The sequence below is a fragment of the Galendromus occidentalis genome, unplaced genomic scaffold (genome assembly GCF_000255335.2).
Source record: "Galendromus occidentalis unplaced genomic scaffold, Mocc_1.1 scf7180000077475, whole genome shotgun sequence".
Taxonomy (NCBI): Eukaryota; Metazoa; Arthropoda; class Arachnida; order Mesostigmata; family Phytoseiidae; genus Galendromus; species Galendromus occidentalis.
This window is the reverse complement of record NW_003805463.1, coordinates 1062517-1083394: the sequence shown is the minus strand read 5'-3', so window position 1 is coordinate 1083394 and position 20878 is coordinate 1062517. Positions and strand designations below refer to the sequence as shown.

Sequence of the window (20878 nt, the reverse complement as noted above, 5' to 3'; positions counted from 1 at the left end):
GTATAAAGCATTTATAATACGCTGGCGATCTCTGCGGCGGAAGTCTCCCACCTACGCAGTCGACTCGAGACAGTGTCCCCTTCGAAAACCCGTGCATCGACTTTACTTCACTCCCCTCGCAATACGCGAAGCTCCGTCGTTTAATTATAGCAGGGGGAAAATTGATAGAATGCAGTCTCGGATAGGGTATGGAGAAGCGACCACAGAATACTTCACCATAAACGATCCCGGCACTTCAATCACTCAATCCGCGGCAAATCATTGGCAGGCTGAGGTGAATGCCTCTTCAACGGAGCCTCACGAACGGCTTCCCTACAGACATCCCTGAAGAAATCAGCGCAAACCCCCATGCCGAGTCATCATGACACCCTGAATTACGAGACTCTACGATTCCGAACATCTGAGGGAACCACCATGACGACAGATAGTTAGAATCTACAGAGAGAGCGACAACCAACTCATAGTCTAGCTTAGGAATTACACTCCGAACGAGCCTACGATGATGATACATTCTCTTCATCGGGCAAATAGAGCAGATCAACGAAGTACGTATAGAATGAGCGTGGAAGTCCCTCACTCGGAGAACTTCCCGACAGCTACTCCCCAGGCAGGAAACACGGAATTTTTCCGAGTGGAAACGATGGATGGTAGTCGGAGCGCTTTGAAGAGCGCGCGTACTTTTTCGGCGGCTTTTTCGAATAGAATAACAAATACGGCATGTGGCGCCGCAACACGAGCGATTGTTGACATCCTCCGAACTGCTCACGAAATGGGTGACGAGTCTGAAAAGGTTTGTCTCCGGCCATCACTTGACATATTCCGTTGGTCGACAAACGGAGAACTATTCGTAGCTCTCGATTCGATGATCCTGTGTTATTCTGACTTCCGAGTGTTCGACTGCTCTCGCCCACGATAGTGAGGTCGAAGTCATGAAACATGTCATGCCTTGATAGTGAACCGAAAATCTCGAATGTACAAGAAGACAACAAGGATAGCAAGGATATGTTATTTCCAATAATAAACAACACAATCGTTTCTACCCCGAGGATTCTTCCTCCGACAAGGAACTCCGCTTCCGGGGATCTGATCAGAGCTCTAAATCAATGGAAAGACGCGGGGCTCGACCCCGTTCGAGACTCCTGAAACACTCCCCTCTGCCCTCCGCAGATCCTAAGAGCATTTGTTGCAGGCAACGGAACCCGGACAGGGACAACGTTTAATATCCATAATTGTCCCGGTGCACAATGGAGAGAAATTCCTCAATCAGTGTTTCGACTCCATCCTGAATCAAGATTTCCCCCTGCGAGAGGTGCGTGCGCGACGTGATTCGAACGCTCAAGTTGCGTTAGGAGCTCGAGGTGGCTTTTTTATCGAATTTTCGCGATTCTCCTTCATCACATTTCCAACGAGCGCTGGTCTAGGTTGAAGTTTCAGTATGGAACGATGGGAGCACCGATGCGTCGGCCTCGCTGATCGAGAGCCAGAAAGTGCCCCTAGAAAGGGCTGGGATCAAATTGATCTCGGGGTCGGAGTCCGGACCGCCTAGAGGTTGTGGGTAAGCAGTTGCGAATATGGAGGGGGAAATTCCGCGTAGGAACTCGCTCCCGCAGAGACTGGTCCTCCGGGAACTCATCGCAATATTCTTCTCTCCAAGTTATGCGAAGAACAGGGCCATCGAGCAGTGCTCGGGGAGATATCTATGCTTCTTAGATGCCGATGATGAAATGTTGCTGCGGAGATTGGCGGCTCAGCTCTGCGCGGCGCAGGAGAATCCCAGGGCCATTGTCGGGTCTCGTTTCCATCGGGAACCCCCAGATTCAACAGTCCGATACTCTCGATGGGCCAATGATTTGCCGGCTGCGGCGCTAGAGACCCAGGTAGGACTTGGAAACGGAGCTGGATCCACTCTCAGTCCACGCGAAGTGCATTAGAATTTCGTCATCAGAAACGAGACCCCGCGGTGTCCACAGATTTACACCTCACATGGACCGACCGTGATCATGCCCACATGGTTTTGCTCGCGCGAGACTTATGAGGCTGTCGGCGCATTTTCGGAAGCCGGCCGTGGGACACCTGAGGATCTCATTTTCTTCTATCGTCACCTCGATCTCGGAGGCAGGATCGTTCGAGTTGATGAGGACCTTCTGATGTACAGATATCATCCGGTAAGGTATTCAGGGATTGGTTGACATTCCGTGGATTCTCGTCCGACAAGTACTACTCGTAACGTTGGCGTAGTTAATAGGTCGGCCCTTCCAGCATGCCACGACCTTCTCGATTCTCGAGGAAACGATTTGGAACATACGTTTGCAGCGTCTACAGCAGAAAGTATTGTCGAAATGGTCATCCTTCACGATATGGAATGCTGGGAAACAAGGTCGGAGATTCTACCGGACCTTGAACGACGAAAACCGGAGAAAGGTGAGATCGCTGAACGACTTGAGCAAGGATGGTGACCGATTGCGAGGGCACCTGCTGATCGCTGATTTTTGTTTTGTGGCGAAGGTTGTCGCTTTCTGCGATGTGGACGCCAAGAAGATATCGAAGGGCATATATATTTTCGAGGAATCGGCCACTACACCGAAACCTCGGATACCGATCATTCACTTCTCACACGCAAAAGCACCTCTCGTAATCTGCGTGAAGATCGACTTGACCGGTGGCGGCCTTGAGGAGAATCTCGCGAGTCTGCATCTCGAAGAAGGACAGGACTACATCCATTTCGCGTGATGGTCTCCCTGGCGATTGCTGGACAACTGAATATTTGCAGTCCATCGGACCTCAGCTCAGGAGCGAGCCCCGTGTTCCGTATCCGGATTCCCTGAGCTGCCGTGGCCTCTCGCGAAACCCTCTCAACTTAGGCAATGATCATGGGAAAATATGATTCTTTGATCAATGCTTGGAGTGCTCGTTCGGATAAGACAGGAAGAGGCATCGGAGCGGTGAGCGAGCTTTGAGCTGCTCCCGGAACATTCTCGTACTGCAGCTCTTCTACGGCGGACGAGTCTAATAAAAGAGAATCCTTAGCGGATGTTAGGAAAATGTAGATTCTGTTTTATTTCCTTCATTATACATTGCATCGCACCTTAGCTGATGAGATCGCCGTGCGAACCGCCCTCGACAGTGCGTTCCCCAGGATTCATATCACGGAGTATCGGTTTCATAAATCCTCATACTAAAAACTCATCTCCCGGAAAGCAATGAGAGTTTAGGAGCCTATACACAACAACATCTTTAGGATGGGAGCGATTCCAACTTTGAGTATTGAACGGCGGTGGCTCTGTTCTGGACGTTGAGTGCGAGAGAGATCTCTTTTAGTTATTCTGCATTGAAGTTATAATCAATGCGATGAATTCTCATGTCAAGGAATCCATGGAGGCAGTCTTGTATGACCGAGCCTCGAAATAACACGATTCCGTGGAAGAGCTTGAAACCTCGACTCACAATTAGTATTGCGTTCCTTGTACCCAGAAATTCTCCGGCACACTACTCATTCTACTGGAGCTTCTCACAATTCCGATGAGAGTAAGCAGGATGAAAGCGGAGTTGTCAACCTATCAGACAAGGGGTTCAGTGGGCTACATGGATCCCAGCAGTTTGAGGAGTCCCGTCCCAGAGCCAGATATCAATTTCTCTAATTCGGGCTTGCTCGAATCGAATCACCATTGTTTTCACTTCCCACGGACCGCTTGTCACACGGCCGGATGAAAATGAGACACATCGGAATAATTCCAAATTAAACCTCGGATACCCTGCCCTTAGGCACCCTATTTCTCTCTTCGTGGACCGTTCGATGTCCAGATATAATGATAATAATAATCGTCAGAGAATGTAAATCCCCATGAGGCCCATAGGTCAGAACTCATATATTATTTGCCAACGCCGAAAGTCCCATGATTTCCGGCTGCGCTGAGAGATGGCTCCGGAAACTCATCGAAGCGAAGGGGAATCATGGAGGGCCGCGCTCGCCGACACTCGATCAAGCTGATTACCGCATTGACTAGAGGGGGAGACCTCTATACGAGAATCTCGATAATCATCCCAGTACCGAAGTTGTTATTCCGATGATATAATACGATGCTGATAATTATACGTTTCCTTAGTTGTTATGTACAGATTGCAAATGATACTAGGTGTAAAGTTTTTCATGATCGCTGCTGCAATGATCAGCGAGAGTTCTGCTCCGCGAGGCGCTGTATTGCTCGACCTCCTCGAAGCGGACGCTTTCACTGATTCCTCAGGCAGTACGGCTCTTACTAGAAGTTGCTCATTCGACGAGAGTTTATCACATGGCGACTAGTGAGGGGCTTGTATTGTACAAAGTATTTCGCGAGACCCCCACAATCATCGAAATTCGCCGATTTACGTTGCCCTCTCACTCAGTCAAAATCTCACGCTATATCAGAAGAACCAGCGTCGCTACAGATAGATTCGACATGAGAAAATGTAGTACGGGACAGTCTTCCATGTTTCATGGGTCATAAGTCGTGAGTCATTACACATGGGAGCCTGGCCATGATCGGAGGTCACTATGCTCTTTCGGATGCAGTTGCGAGTTTCCATACGAATCGGCCCCACATACAATGTGTCGATCCAGTGAGGGTCGATCCGATCTCTACCGCTGAGTGAATTATGTGGCTAGGAGGATTAAGCCTAAGTAGATTGTGATATATATGAGTTTCAACGTCGACAGGGCCGGGCCGAAAGTTCCTTCCGATGGCATACCGGGACATGAATCCAACTTGAACACATTTCGTCCCGCCGTCATAATTCCACGTCTGCGTGTCATCATTCGTATTGCTTCGTTTGATGACGCGCGACGCCCAGAAAACATCAAGATAAACTTATTCATCGAGCTGCGAGCTCACGGAGAGTTGACGTGCTCAGCTTTTCCACAAATGTACATAAATTACATGAGATGCATGGATATCTCCGGACGAACCCATGGTTTGAGCTCATCGGGTATATCCGTGTAAAAATTCCTTCTAAATTCGGGGAAGTTGCCCAAGACCTGTGTCCTCTGGACCCTCCCCGGGGACTGGGCTGATGCTGCCGGATGAACAACATCTCGGCCGCTCGTAGGTAGAATTTTTCTCATCGCGCGACGCCACCGTCGACCGGGATCATTCCTTACAGATGTCGAAGTCCTGTCAAGTCGACGAAGCGGACTTGATCAGGATCAGATCTCCGATCACGCATGGGTGCCGAAATTCGTGATCACCGTATCACTGCGCTCTCGTAGCACCGCTCGGGCAATCCGATGATGGATGATTCCTTCATATCCAGAAACTCGAAACAATAGTAAGTGTTGCGTTTGTAGCCTTTCAGGAACTTCGATCGGGGAGTCCATCCGGCTGACTCATTTTTCCACCGGGTTCAGGTGATTTCCAATCAGTTTCCGTACTCAGACGGCATGTTGAGTTGCGAGAGGAAGATTGCGTTCTGCAGAATATTTGCTTGATCCTGAGATTGGTGAGAGTCATGGTGGGCGGGAAGCGCGCTCCCGTGATGGTCAGCGAGACCCGGCGTTGGACACAAGAGGCTCTCGAAACCAGGCGCTGGATCCATTTGTCCCGATGTAGGTTGGAAGTTCAGAGAGTGCACCGAGTGAGAATGATGTGACGATAGAATCTGTGGAAGAGGGGAGGGTTTCGTTATTTCCTGCTGGTTCGGCTCCTTTGTTCTGAGAGTGGGTGAGTGTCGTTCGTTTCCCGCTTACCTGGGATGGGGGCAATTGCTGGGTGTCCTCGTTGCAGTCCGAGGGAGGGGGCGTTTGCAATCCTTCGCGCAGGCATCTCACGGTTGCTTCTGCGTCTGAGGGTGACATCACTTCTCTCAGAGGCGTGTACTGAAATACAAACGTTTAGATGCGCTGTGCCCTTGACCGCCATCTGCCACTTAGCGTGAGGAGGGGAATTCCGGTCAATTCAATAGTATCGAGGGCGAATATGTCCGAGAAGAAACAAGGAACTTACGCCTAGCTCGTCGAGGTTGACGTGATCGTCAGACGGCGCTCGGTGCTGCTGGGAAGATGCGGTCGGAGCGCTCTCGATCGGGAATTCCGCCGTGGACGGAGCCGTCAGGAATTCAGAGGACGCGTTCTGCGATTGCTGGAAGTCCACCTGCATGAAGGTCGTTTTGCTCCGACTCGGTGGAAAATCTGCATCTCGAGGGACAAGGCAGTCTTTGTGCGTCACGGCGGACTCATTTGTGCGCTGCGGTCTCGGCAGGCTCCGTTTAGCTGCCCCACAAGCGCTTCGCGGTGAGTCCAGGTCGTGAGCTCCGGTCGGGGAAAACTCCAGCGGCGTGGAACGATCTGATATGCTCAGTGGTGAAGGGATCTAAAATTATTGATACAACCGGAGTCAGTTCGATGGCTCCAAAGAGCCTTCAGCAGGAGATGGTCTCCAGTTGACTTCTGCCCAACGTCATAATGTCCTGATGTGTTGACGGGGCTTTCTCAGGGCTCAAAGATGGCTCAAAAGGAGAAGGAATCCCAGGCAGATGACTATGGGCGCGGACAGTGAGAAGATTGCACTTACGTCGAAGTCAGATAGTTGAGAGTGAGCAGGACTCGAGCATGAGCTCAATGTTGACGGCGTCGGATATCCGAGGTGAGGCTGTTGTGGATTACCCATTGGAGGCATCAGTGTAGTTTCAGCTGTTCGACCAGGACTTCTCGCCGCCGGACCAATATCTTTGAGGCCCAGTGCTTTTGTCTGGAAAGGCAAGAGAATTTTCGCTTTGTATGAATTTGCATGATCAAATATTCATTCAGGCCGATTTCGCACTGTTGGCATGTCGGATAATGGAAATGTGTTGTCGGATGCGACGACAAAGAGACTCAGTGAAGCACATCATAAGCCTCTGTCATCAAAATCCGTGAAGCGCGGCGACGAGGGACAGCCGTTGAAGTTGCCAATTGGATAGCTTGCTCATTCTGTGCTACTTACATTCAATGATCGGGCGTCTGCCATTTTTTTATACAGCTCCATAGATCGTACTTCTAGTTCTCTAGTACCGAATCTCACCTTCGTCTCTCCAGCTGTCTGAGCGGTTTCCTGAGGTTTCGGGAGGATTGGCCGTAAACGCGCCACCCTTGTACTCAGCGTTGTACTTCCCGGAGCCACTTGAGCTACAACTTGAGTCACGGTAAAAGCTGGGTCCACCCCTCCAACAGCTCCGACTCCCCCAGCTAATACGGTGACCAGCTGTTGCAAGGAAGGAACCACCAATGGCGGACTAGCGGCCGGCGTTGAAGAAACGCTGGAGGTCCGTGCGGGCATCTCACGTTCGACCGGAGAATGTGTCTTCTTGTCGGCAGACTCGCTCCCTGGAATTTTTCTCCCGGCTGCGGCATCTTCAAGAGCGAAGTCTTCCGACGGTTTTTGGCACCGTTGGGAATCGTCGGTGTCTGAGCTACGGTTAAGTCTCCCGCCGATCTGGAATCAGAAATTCTATCGTGACTCTCGGAACACGCATCAGAAGTAGGTACCTACATATTAGGCCGCCACTCGGAAAAAGACGATGAGCTGGGGAGCCTGGTCCGCAAGCTTTCTCTACCCGACATGATATTCTAGGACTTGTTCTTGGATATCACAACACGATAGGAGACATGTACGCGAGGAGGGAATATTCTAGACCTAGAATTCCCTGTGGTGATCTGGCGAGAAGAGACGACATCGATACTGCTATCGATTTTTCGCCGCGCCAAGCGGTCTCAGCGGCGAGCGCCGAAATCAATGAATATCGTCGTCAAGTAGTCGTAGTTCCCTCGAACTTCGATATCAAAACGAACCGGCTCTCTTCTGGCTAATGATTTACGGGAAGTCGACCATCAGATGCCCTGTTCTCCAGCGGTCGATAGAGTCTTGCTTCTTTCGTATTCCTCTCAGCAGGGCAAAACAATTTGCTCCCCCGGTCGTTCTCGGAGTATTGAATTTCACAAAGGAGCCTGATGTACCGAGACAAGCAAACATCAAACTTGTCGGAGATGGACTTGACGACGGGCCAGAGATCGTTTGTCGATCCGCTAATGATCTCAGCTGGGCGTTTTCAGAACGCGTCAAACCCCGCCTCTTGTCGCAGCGAGAAACTTCTGAATACTCTGATGTTGTTGTTGTTGCTGCTGCTGCTGCTGCTATTGAGCCATTCTTCTTGCGATCGAGCGGACTCCTTCAATCAATCCTCTTCCTTTCGTTGCTTCCTCCGTGAACACAGACTCAGATCCGGCGCGTTGTGTCTAATGCGATTTTGATGAGTTATATTCTCCTTTCGTGGATGTGGCACGCGGCAGGAGCAACGGTCACATCGGGCGATGTCTTCAAACGCCGACCGAGAGACGAAGGATCGACCGACAAACATGGGAAGACATTAGCAGGGACGAAAGGGAACCACGATCCGCTAATGTCTCTGTTCGCCTGGCCCATTGATCCGCGTCAGCTCTCGGATCGAACCACGAATTCAACCACGGGCTCTCAAGAACGCGAGCCTCAGATTGCAAGACACGATTTCTTCTTTATCGTTTTCGAGCGAATGGTCAATGTCTCTGGTCTTCCTATCGTGGCCGTCGACATCCGACCGAAAAGAAGGCTAAAATCATTCGTTTCTGCACACCGCGATCCGGTGTTCGCAGAGCACCCCACCGTGAACATTCATCCATTTACTTTTTCATCGAAGCTTCCATCGGCCCAAATGCTGCCGCCGCCGGCGCCGCCGACAAGCCTTGCTCTGAGCTCATTGTTAACCTTCTGCTGTCGGCTGACAGAGTGCGCGTTTCCTTCGTAATTAACCTCCTTCTCCTTAAAGCACAACCGAGAATGAATTCGCGGCCGGACACAAGACGAAGTTTCTCGAATCATTTCAATCGATGAGCGAAATCGGCGAACGGCGCCCGAGCCGTCAGTCATTTCCCCACCGAGCGTCCTTAACCCTAACGGATGGCACTGTTTGATGAGGCGGGCTGGATTAGAATTCGGGATAGAATTCCGGAATCGATCGATCGTTACGAGGCGATATGAGGTATCGGATGTTGCTCAACCATGTCGGTAAGTTCTGTGGCGCGATGGTGTCATTGAAAAACAATCAGCCGTACCCGGATAATAAATGATCCCATACGGGTGATTACGATTTTGACCCGTGAAGGTTCGACGACGACACCGTCGGAGGCGATGACGATAACCGGCAAGAGCACAGGACATCCGGCCGCCTTCGACGAGGTGCAGAAGGCGCAACGACAGACATCTCCGTGTTTGTGATGCGTTTTTTTCTCTCGAAGAATACCTGGTTGCCTCGTCCCACGAGCGATAGACTGGCGCATTTGCGGAGAAATCGTAGCTGCTAAAAACATGTGGTGTCGTGGTGGATGCCATGTGAGAGATGCGTCGCCATACTTCTGTTACGGTCAAATTTTTGATTAATGTTCACTCGATGTGTGGTGACGATGCGGTCGCCACCACCGCTTCAGATGAGGATGATGACGAGGGGAGGTGTCATCCGAGAAAGACCAAAGACACCGCAATGCAATAAATCTTCACCATCTCGGGCAGACACAACCCCGTCTGTCTATGCTCTCCCTCCGAGGGCTCTCAATCCAATAGGACCCATCTAGCACAGGATAAGGTGCTCCGAAGAGAAAACATTCCCTCGCATCATGAACAGAGATCCTAGATCCGACTTCTCGACGATCCGCCGACCCTGCCGAGACAACGGAGCAGGTGGAGCTCGGTCGGTCCCGATATTCGGGAAACAGTGTCGCACTAATCAAGACTGTTTTTTTTCTCGGTCCTGAGAATGGAGGGCGAGTCGGTAGTGCGATGCCCGGAGTCCGTAAGATCCTGAGCCGTCATACGGAGATGCGATTTCTCGAGAGTTATTCTTCGGGGCTGACCGAACGTCTCCGGGAGCCTCACTCTGCTCCGTCTACAGTCGCGGCTTTGGGGTCTTATCTCTTAGGAACAAGCTTCCTGCAAGGGCATTATTTTTTGGCCCTCGCTGATATCACTCCGAGTCTGGGTGTTTCCCGCCTAGACGGCAAAAATGACGACATTCGTCCCCGCGCGGTATGAATCAAGCCACGGTAACCGAATCAAGCGGTTCTCTCTGGCCTTCCGGACAAAGTCACGGGATAAAAAAGGCATTGCTCGTAACATAGATATCGCGGCGACTATGTCGTCCAAGATCCGGGCGGAGCAGAGACGTTTTCGACATTGTATATCACGTCATCCGGGGAGCGCGAAGGTCCGCTAGCGCCCCATTGCATTTCGAGGATTTGCTCGTGCTCAACACGCAGCGGGCACGTGCGAGTGGGAGCAATAGCTCCGATGTCGGCCGATCGAGCTCGCATGCGAATTGGCGAACTCGTCGGTGGGAAGGACGAGGAATGAGCCAATTTCCAGCCCACCATCAGCCGCGGCTGAGAGGAGAACGGAGCAGGCTCCAACGGGTCGACCCGCTCATATTTGCCGTGAGGTTAACCTGATCCCCAGTCCATTTATTCTGATAACTGCCACAAGCCGGCGGAAGAGAATGGGTTTAGCGAGCTGCGTACCTTCACACAACGGGAGACCCAGCGAGATATGGCGCACCTTATGAGCCACACAAGCCGTAACGTTTTCATCCAACGATTTGAGCTCAGCTTTCGTGCTACGACTTTCCCTCAAGCAGAGAATCCAACCCGGATTGGGAACCCACTCCAGCAGAGGCACCGTGATTCGAGATCACACGAAGCACAGCTCCTCGCGAAGAAACGCAATGGCTAGAGAAGAAACTACTACTCTAAAACTTCTTGCTCGATCCTACTCCCCCTCGGATGGAGCCTGTTCTCCGTTTGGTGTTCTCTTCATCAATCAATGGCCCTCGAAGTTTTTTCGGATTCATTAATCATCATCGGGCCGCTCTCGCTTTCCCTCTTTAAGCACATTTTGAGCCGGAGGCGGTGAATATCACCGAAAGGAGATTTCGTGCGAGCTAGCTCGCGTTGAATGCTACATTCTCGTTGGAGCTCCGAGCGGAGCTGCTCCGTGAATGTTGAATGCGAAGAACAGATTTCGACGGGAACTCCAATGGGAGATTCGCAAGAGTCGCGACGAGCGCATTCAGCAACGTCAGTTCTCACGGCGGCACGGCTGTGTCTTCCTCAAGAGGATTCTGCACCCAAGATGAGAATATCCACGACGATCACCGATCAAAAATCGAAAGCGAAGGAGATGAGATCTATCTCGGACACAGGCATCCTGAGTAGGTACCGCGCTGGACGCCCGCTTCTGGGCTTCCAGGAAGCCCAGATACCCCTCGTACTGCCAGAAAACAACGATTTTTATTTAGGTTATAACAAGTAATAATATTGGGATGGGCAAAAACAGCCCAACTATCCCACACCAGGCAGTCCGTCCGAATGCCATACTGCCAGAATGTCCCCGAAAAATAGCTCCTCGGGAACAGCAAGAAATTCCCTGAGAGCTCCTAATGAGCTCGGCGGCTCACGGGTGCCGCGAAGAAAAACGTTCGAATATCACTGATCCAGGGCAATAATTGGTCTTCTTTCTCTCGTCTGGCAACTCTGCGACAGGGGCCCTCGCTCAATTATTATGCTCGGCTTGCTATTTTCGCGACCGGATGTCGTCAACGAGAGCTCGCTGAATTCAGCCCCGTATAGAGGCCGTATGAAGGCTCGTTCTTCTCTATCGGAAACTCGGCTCTGTGGTCTCTGAAGACATCCGGACATGATGGCCAAGACATTCGCTTCCCCGTTTCCGCATCGGGGGCTATATGGTCGTCGGGATCTCCGTACTCGCTTCGTTCTGATTCGTTTATCCCGAATGTGACACCCTCGCTGCACAAAGCGGCGTTTCCCGGGGACTTTAGCATCGCTCGAAGCAAACAAATGCTTCTGTCGGATATCCATGCGGAGACCGGCGCCGCTTCAGAGACACCTTCCGCGCACGAGCCAGGTTCATTCTCCATCCTCTGTCTTTCTTCGATGAGACTTTTTTTGGCAAGACGTATTCGTCGGAGGAATTCCTAACATTCGATGATACGGAATGCCCAAGTCATTGGATCACAGTCTGGCTAATGTGTGATTGATGATTGCGAATAAAGCAGGGTTTTGGGTCGATTTCGTGAGAACATTCGAGTGGGGAAACATTCAAGTGGTGACGAACAAGAAGAATCGAGTAGCCGTCGTTCACGGGGAGCCCGCGGACGAGTTCGCACCTCTTTTATTGGTCAACATGATCAGCAAGCCGATCACAAGCCTGAACGATAACACATCCATCCGTCTGTGGATCAGAGCGATCGAGGCGAAGTTTTCGGAGAAACGACCTGTTCAGTCGGCTAGAGGCTCGAGACTCCGTAACGTATCCTGAAAGCCTACCCCGACTGGATGTCCGCATACAAACAGTCGTCGACATTCACCGAACGTGTCCCGCAAGGCTTTCGTCCATTTACCTGCTGTTGAAGTTTCTTCTTCTGTTGAACGCGTTTCTTCTGCCGTTCTCGCATGTCCTGCAGCCGCCTCTCGCGTTCCTCCTCCGACTCATTCCTGCGTCTCTCTGCTGCGTACGCAGCCAATTTCGCTAGACGTCGTTTTCGTTTCTCGGGAGTCTCTTTTTTCCTACAATAGTCATTCAAGTCGTCAGTTCCGACTCGGTCTATATTCACGTGCTGATTTGAAGCCTCAAAACGCTTGGCGAGGCCCAGTGCAGTGAAGACGAACTCACCTTGCCATCCGAGCTTTCTGAGCCTGCCGGGATCTCTTATCTTTCAGTTCTTCCGGGGACAGCTCAGACACGCTGACGCTTTTGCTCTTCTTCTTTTTCGAAATATTACTGCTGTTGTCCTTCGGAGACTCAGGATCGAAGCGATGCTCAAAGGCCTGTTTCTTCTCTTCCAAGCCTTCGCTACGAGAGGCCGAAATGGACCCGGCGCGAGATCTCGTCGATAACTCCGAGCACGTAGACGCAATTGAAGGTGTCGGGGTGCCACAAACACTCCTCAAATTCATTGGTGATGAACTAGCGGATGAGGCCAGGAAGCCATTCTGCGGTGAGTTCGATTGGACAAAATTTCCGCCGAACGTCACCGAGGGCGTTTGGGGACTGACGGCGATTGAAAAATTTGTCGGCGTTGGGTTCACCGCTGGTGCGACATTCGTCAAGCCGCATTCGATGGACGAGCAGCTTTTCTCACTGCATTGGATATCTTCGCAGCAGAAGGAGCCTCTGAGCGCGACGCAACCGCTCTGGAGCTGGCCATGGCTGCGCACGACCTGCTGCGAGCAGCAGATGCTCCGAGAAGCCGGGCACAGACTGCCCTTCAGACAAACGGTGTTTTCCGGGGCGTTCTCGTATCCAGCAGGTTGTGGGGTCCCCGGAATGGGCGATGGCGTTCCAGCTAACTGCGGGGAAGCCACTGAGGTTTGTGCGAAAGGCGAATGTGCAGCAGCGTTGCCCTGAAGAGAATCTGATGGGACTACCTGCGAAGGGCTCTCCAAAGACGAGAAACACTGAGATGACGGAACGTGTTGGCCCAGAGTTGGGACTTGACCCTCGGAACAATTAACTCCTAGGATAGGCGTCGATTGATTGTTGATAATGTGGTTTGCGAGTTGCAGTTGCTCGAGGACGTCGCTGTTCGCGAACATAGCGCTTCTTTTCTGGGTCTGAATCGCTTGCGCCTGAAGAGCGTCTCCGCCCGAGGCCCCGACGAGGTGTTCGGCATTAGCCTTGAAAAAATCGAAGCACACCAGGGGTTTACATCTGAAAGGAAGAAAGAGGGATTTCTAGTTTCAATACCGTTCATTCAGCGCTGGGGTAACGGCTACGGACTAGGTGGAGTTGATCAAACCGACGAATACCCAGCGCGCCGTCCACCCACCCAGCAGCCAGCCCAGCTGGCTTGCTGACCGGCTCGCCGGATAGCCACGGAGCTCGGGAGCGATTAATCTTGGTCAGCATCGAGTCTTAAGTTAATTACCACCTCTGCCTTCGATAGTCGCATGGAATGACACGCTTGGATCCCACGATTGTGAGCCCGACCCACTCGCAGCCCTTCGAAATGCCGTCCCTTCGCCCCTATACACCTGACTCCATTACTCAAATGGGGACAGCGAGCGGGCGAGCAAGCGAGTGAACACGGAGACTCCCATTCGGAGTCCTATGAGCTACAATATGTCAACGGTACGTGTTTCCGGCACGGAATACGAGGTGTGCTCGCAGATTCATGACACCTGACCCGCCTCAGAGCACCGAAGAGGTTGAGCCGCGGATTCCGTTCATTCCAGCCATATCCCCTAAAAAATATCCCGAGCCGGGATCAATCCCTGGATCATCGTTTGGCTCCCTCCACCTATCACGCATAATAGATAGAAAATGTCCGATGAATGAACGAATGAAAGAATATGAAAAAGTTAATGGAATAAATATGATTGAATAGGTAGGAGAATCTTTTGGACTAGTGGACCCATATGAATTGAGCAGTCTCGAGAATATTGGTCCGCATCACCAGCGCGTCCTAAGTTCAGGCCTCGCATGCGAGCTCGCACAGTCTACGGAGGCTTTAAACAACTATATCGTAGTACAAGGCTCACCGTACACGACTTGTTCGTATGTTGTATTTCACGTCGTTATGAACTCGCTTCGCGAGTGGCTGGTGAGCGACGCACCCGGTTAAGTTAGGTGCGACGGACAAGTCGACGTGTCATCCGCCAGCTCTATCGGAGCCACCCGCAGTGCTATAGGTACAGCCAACGGAATGTAGCAAGCGAGTCTCCATCCAGTGGGGATGGGTGGAGTCGCAGAATCTCGCATACAAAATCCTCTCGACCAGACCGACGGTTTTTCATCCATTTCTATGATCACATGCCAGTGAGCAGAGATCTCCGAATGGAAAGTAAAAGATGATCCCGACGCGCTATCCCCGTGCTTCACAGAATCGGGCTTCCTCTCCGCTCGACCTGCTGTATCATATGTAGCTCTTGGTCAGACGGGGATTCTCAGGTGAGACGAGGTCAACGCGAAACTTCTCTGCTCAAAACAAAAACAGGACTGGACACACGATAAATGGCTCAGCTGCAATAACATAGCGAGGAGATAATGGTGCGGCGTTCGATGCGAGACCTGAAATCCGCGGAGTCGGAATTTCCTCTATGTTTAAGAGGGGCGAACAAAAAACCCGGATACCAACGCTACGTGTCATACGAGCGAACAGAAAGTGCGCGCAGTACACGCTAAATGGGGTTATTTGTTCCGTTCATTCTAATTAGGGTCACACCGAAATAGGAGCGGAAGGGTGAGCGATCGGTGAAAAAAAGACGGGGATATAGAAGCAACGGGAGCAAGTGAGTGGAACAGTGGAGCAAGCATTCAGGCAGTAAGCCAACATCGTCCTGCTAGCGAAAGGAAGACGCCTCGGATCTCCTTGTTCCTTCCACCTTGAGCCAACATAAATCACAGATCCCTGAGGAGCTCTGCAGTCAACCACCCCGTAAGGAGAGGAGGAATTTCGCCTCACGAGACTCCTCCGCAGAAAGGCTTCGAGGGTTGCATTCGGGGCGAAGGATGAGACGCACACTTGCAAACGAACAGGTTCTCCTCGCTAACGGAGACTACAAGCTCCGGGCATAAATCTTCAATCAGCACTCTTTTTTTTGCGTCAAAACCCGAGCGGGAATTTTATACATCACCACACTTTGTGCGAAAAAGACTCGGAGCCCGGATTCAGCTGAGGGGGACTGGACTGCTACCGAGGTCAATCGGAAGAAAGGAAAAAACTATGAGCACCCTGAGTGAGTCAATGAACCGATGGGAAGCAATCCGGACGGGAATTCATTTCGACGGACAAGAACAATCGACGCAATGATCTCCGTGTTGGGATGTGTTAATCAGTTGCCAAGCCGAGCTCCCTCCGGTCGCCGCAAGATCCTTTTTTCAAATTAATCCTCGCCCGTTTTCCCGGACCGAATTCTCATTCTCTTTGACAAGATCCCTGTCTCGGCAAGTCAATGGATGTAATCGAACACGGGGTGAAAGCGAGGAGGATCTGAGCCGTCGACGACGATAAATGGCTTCACCTCTCGTCTCGCACTTCATCAAGGAATCGCTCGTGTCCCGCTAAAGACACCGAAGCCTTGCCGAACATTCTTTCCCCAGGTCCCGCGCGACACTTGTTCCCCCTCCCCTCCCCCCGCTTGTATGGCACCCACATTATTCAGCTCTGACAGTGAGCTAATCAGAACGCTTCAGGAAGAACAACTATCGAACTCCGCTCATCCGAAGAATCCGACTCCGCACTGGAGCTGCAAGCCGACGCTGTTGTGTTCATGTTTCCCCGGACGTTCCGTACCGGGATCTGGGTTTCCCCCTTCAAGGACTATAATGAGAATCCGTCGCGTTCGACCGGTGGATTCTCGGTGCCCAATTATTCTCTACCGAAATCGAAAGTTCGGGATCGGAGCCCGTCCAGCTGAAGCCTCGTATCGTGGCGGGGCATCGAACGCTTCTGAGAACTCCGAAGAAGACTTTCACTCCCATAGCCTATCAGGTGCGCGCAGTCAGCTTCGAAATTCTCAAGTGAAAGCCCATATTAATCTTCACGTTAATTCAGAGAATTCCCAAATCAGTGGGAAGTAGTTTAGTTTTCTCTGAGTCAGTAGTTCTCGGCCAGAGGTACAGTTGCGCCGCGGGTGGTGGCTTTCACTTTTTGTTCCAATCTTGTGACGGCCTCGAAAAGTGAAACGATGCTCCGCGATACGATACACCCTCAGAATAAACCCACATAGCCATCGTAATCACCCTTAATAGATGCTCAGATAGCGATAAACCAGTTTGCGAGGGCTCTCTCTTTCCATCGCCGTAATCAGGCAAGCTAGCCAGGGCACGGAGAGACCAGAAGCCGATGGGCTAGTTCTGCCCGACGGGATCTGCGTTTAGAGCTCATCAATCCGTCCATCCATCTCCATGTGCGGAAGAAAAAATCGCGATCCGCATTCGATGATAGCGGTGGAGGCGGCTACCTCTTCGCCAAATCACAAGGGCAAGGCGGTTCACTTCACTGTAGCAAACATGTTGTTCAGACTGATAAATGGTTATTATCACTCGAGTATGCTTCTGAATCCCATTTCAATGAGCGATACAGCGGCGTGCTTCTAATGATGCAATCTTCTTCTTCTTCGTCTCTCGCTTGTCGGCCGTCACACGAGCTTTCGAATCGACGGACGGCTCGCTGCATCCATGCCGCAGGATGGCATTGTGACACCAAACCGACGACCGAATGTTCTCACGGTTGCTCTCGCTTCTTTCTGTCGGGAGACCGGACCGGTGCTAGAAAGCGTACCTGGTTCGTAAGCATCATCACGGTTCGAACTCTGAGGTTGTTCGGGTGACTTGCCGCTCGCTCGTTCGGTTGGCCGATCGGTCTTCTCGATCGGTCACAAGAACATCATTAAGAGCACCAAAGGCGAAGTCTCATTCAGGCATCATCCATCTCACTCTCAGCGAGGTGTCATCGTCTTCAGTATGATTTTGTCCGGGGCTCGCAAACACCCTACGTCTCAATTAGGCAGTTCTTTCCAAGAGACGTGCGAGGAGAGGAATTCGTGGCGATTTCCTTCCAAAACTCAAATCTCTTCGAATATTCCTCGGCCCACGCCCTACACGACCGGCTTATCGCTTCGTATGTATCTAAGCTTGGCAACCGAGATGAATCTCCCAGCGATATGTCGACCTCAGTCAGCGGTGAGACTTACGGATATCCGTGAACGTCGTGAAAGCTTATGCTCGGAGTGAAACTTGGGAACGAAGAGCCATCCGGGACTGTCAGGAAGAGACATCTGTCCCGCACGGGAATTGGATCCACGGAGTTCCAGTTGGTCTGGACGAGGCTTGCGACATTGCAGCCCAAAACCAGTGGAGTCAGAGCTTCGGCGCCGACCAGAGTCACAAGCCCGCTCATGGATCGAGAGCTTACTCTTCGAGGGTACCCGTGAATGACTGCTGTATCTCGCCGGTCTGGCGACCATTCGATGTCGAACAAGAGGTGTTCGGAGCCCTCTAAGAGGAGAGCGCCGCCGTAACAGAAGGTACGAAGCAGAAAGCGCCAATTCCATGGCGCGAGAAAGGGTAGCAAATTCTTCTGAGTGGTCTCGATGTCCATTCAAGGACCGCTCAGAGATTCGTCTCCGTGTAAAATTCGCGGAGAACCGAGTGAGGGAGACTGGCTCGAGGATAAAAGTCGTGGACCGATGATGGAGTTAAGATCTCGCTTCCCGGGCATTCGTACACTTCCCGGTCGGTTTTGGTGAAAATAATCAAGTCGTCCACCGGTTCGTCCATCTATCAGAAAGGGGAGGAAGAATATTCATGATCACTTACCGAGCCTCCGAATCTGCCCATTGTTCGGCACTGGGCAGGAGGATAGGGTGCAGTTGTTGGAAGGCATTGCCGCTTTGAGCATTGAGCTGCTGTAGCTGCTGTAGTTGCTGGAGTTGACTGATGTTGAATTGACTGAGCGATGCCGTGGGCAGAAAAGGACCGCAGGAAGACTGCAACGCTGGCAGCGCGCTTTCTATTGAAGCCGCGTGCCCATCGAGATTTTCGAGCACGGAATTCAGTGCCCTCGCCGCAGTCGCACCGGAGCCGCACTGAAATAATGAAATAGGTAAGACTCTGTTCCGAGGGAGCGTGTTTGCGAGGCACTTCACTCCCTGGGGTATCGGAGCTACGTATGAATATTGATACCTCTAGGGCTTCATCTGAGAGGCGATTGAGCATTTCCCGAAAACACACTCCAGAATTACTACCGAGGGTAGCTGTCGCGCCCTAGGCCATGTAAAAATCTCTGACAGATCTTATGTTTATCGAAACCAGGAGATCTCCGAGGCTCTGCTCAGGGCTTATGGACTCATGGAGTCTAATGAGATGATCTGCTCCCAGATGAAGTTAATTCTCCATTCGGGGTTCATGCTCCGCAACTCGGTCCCGTTCATGGCTCTGATCGGCAATGAAATTTTGAACGTTCAAGCGTCCAGCTGTCCGGTGAACGGACCACCCGATCATCGTCCGTTTCTGGCGCTACAATTCCGTCGTCTGTCTGTTTTTTGTTCTTTTCCCTTCCAGATAATGCCGTGCCGCGGCCGTCGAAGCGAACGAGGAGCGGCTTCATTTTTCTCGCTGCCTCTTCTCAGCATCTCGAACTTCGAATCGAAGCAGCATGGACGGACGCTTCGCTCAACAACGCTTGTAGCCGCGAGTTGGCTGAACGGCTCACTTGCCAGTCGAGGTGCCTCCAACGGTTGCTTAAAGGAGGAGCTTCGCCTGTTTTTTTTTCTCGTCGTCGTTTTCGGGTCGGCTCCGCTTCCAGCAACGAGTCGACTGAAGAAGCATACGGACACGAGACGAGCGAGCGCTGATTCCGATTTTTGCTTTCGTTCGAACACCGTTCTTCGGGTATATTTTGATCTTCAGTAGCGAGATGGGAAGAAACGAAACTCTGAACCGAAGTTCGCCCTGCGGAAATCTATGATAAATGGCACAATGACGTACGAAGAGAGAGAGAGGAGCGCCGAGGAAAGTAGGAGAAGGCAATACGCCAAAATCCAAGCGTCCCACGACCGTCAAAGGCACCCCTGGGCTTTCGATTTGTTGGCAAGAACATCTTTGTCCGATCGATTATAACGTTTTCGAGACACTTTGAAGGTGTGCATGCGCTTCCTTCGACGGACGCCCCGAACCTTTTCGACCCGGCGCGGGAACCGTGAGAGTAACGAACAAACGAGCAAGCAAGCAGACAAACGTAGAAACAGATGGGTTTTTTCTGTGCAACGATTCTGCCTTGAGATCCCCATCATTGCCGAGACAAGGGTAGAGCGCGTCAGGCCAAATGAAACTTCACTTCATTGAGTTCATTTTGACTGCGCCAAGAACTCTCGAACTCTCGACCCGTTTCTCCATTTGCGACGGAGCGAAGATTCGAAAGCTCCGAGCATGTCGATTGACGCGTGCAAGCGACACCGGTTCATTCAAGCTGAAACATTCCGAACGATTCGACGGGTGAGTTCCACAAGGTGATGTTCGAGCGGTTTGAAACCACATAGCGTTCCGACTGTGGTGTTATCGACACCCGCGGTAGATACCTGAGGAACGGCCGGGAATGCATCATCGACGAAGCGTTACCATCGGCTGAAATAGTAGACGGCGCGATGCGACGACCCGCTACGGTTCTACTGGGACAAATTGTCCCTCGGAACAATGTCCGTTGCCCCCGATTTCACTACACAGTGAGGTCGTCAGAGAGTCTCGGAGCAAGAATTATAGTCTTCGACTCGAATATGACGGACGAAAGCCTCGCTGTGAGCAGCCTGTCGATTTGCAGAGCGTCAGAAGAAACTCGTGATCCCGCGCAACAATTCGTGGTCGTGATTAGTGATACGTGTCCGTAGTACGTAGGCGTGGGACGACGGACATTCCAGCGGGACACAGTGTCGCGACGCGGTACTCGTTACACGGCTTCCGCTGACACGAGGGTAGCTTGTCGTTCCGAACGGAATTCTGTCGCAAATGAAAGCTGTGAGTTCCATCTCTCACAATAATGTCGAGTAACGGTGAAGATCGGCCCATTATATTCGTAGTGACCACATTCAGCGTTCCAAATGTTGTTGACCTTGCTGCGCTGCCTGTGATAAGAACATTACAAAACGCCCTGATTTGATAAGGTGGTCGACGCGGCCCCTGGTCATTACAGAGAATTATAGCAGTCGGAGAACACACCTGGTGCTCTGTCATAGGATGCCTCTAGCCGGCCAGAGTTTGCACGCACACATTTTATGAGCGACGGAATCGTGATGTTCACAGAAAATTCGTAGCGCAATTCATTTAAGGATGCG

At 51.6% G+C, this 20878-nt stretch overlaps 1 protein-coding gene across 1 annotated transcript; it reads left to right on the top strand.

Annotated features, from left to right (window-relative positions):
- Window positions 1–769: 769 nt before the first annotated feature.
- LOC100908231 (UDP-GlcNAc:betaGal beta-1,3-N-acetylglucosaminyltransferase-like protein 1) lies at window positions 770–3012 on the top strand. The gene is made up of 7 exons (XM_003744900.2): window positions 770–790; window positions 1190–1309; window positions 1422–1555; window positions 1655–1877; window positions 1971–2165; window positions 2260–2421; window positions 2506–3012. The coding sequence occupies exons 1-7, from the start codon at window positions 770–772 to the stop codon at window positions 2728–2730; spliced, it is 1080 nt and encodes a 359-aa protein (XP_003744948.1). The 3' UTR covers window positions 2731–3012.
- Window positions 3013–20878: the final 17866 nt, after the last annotated feature.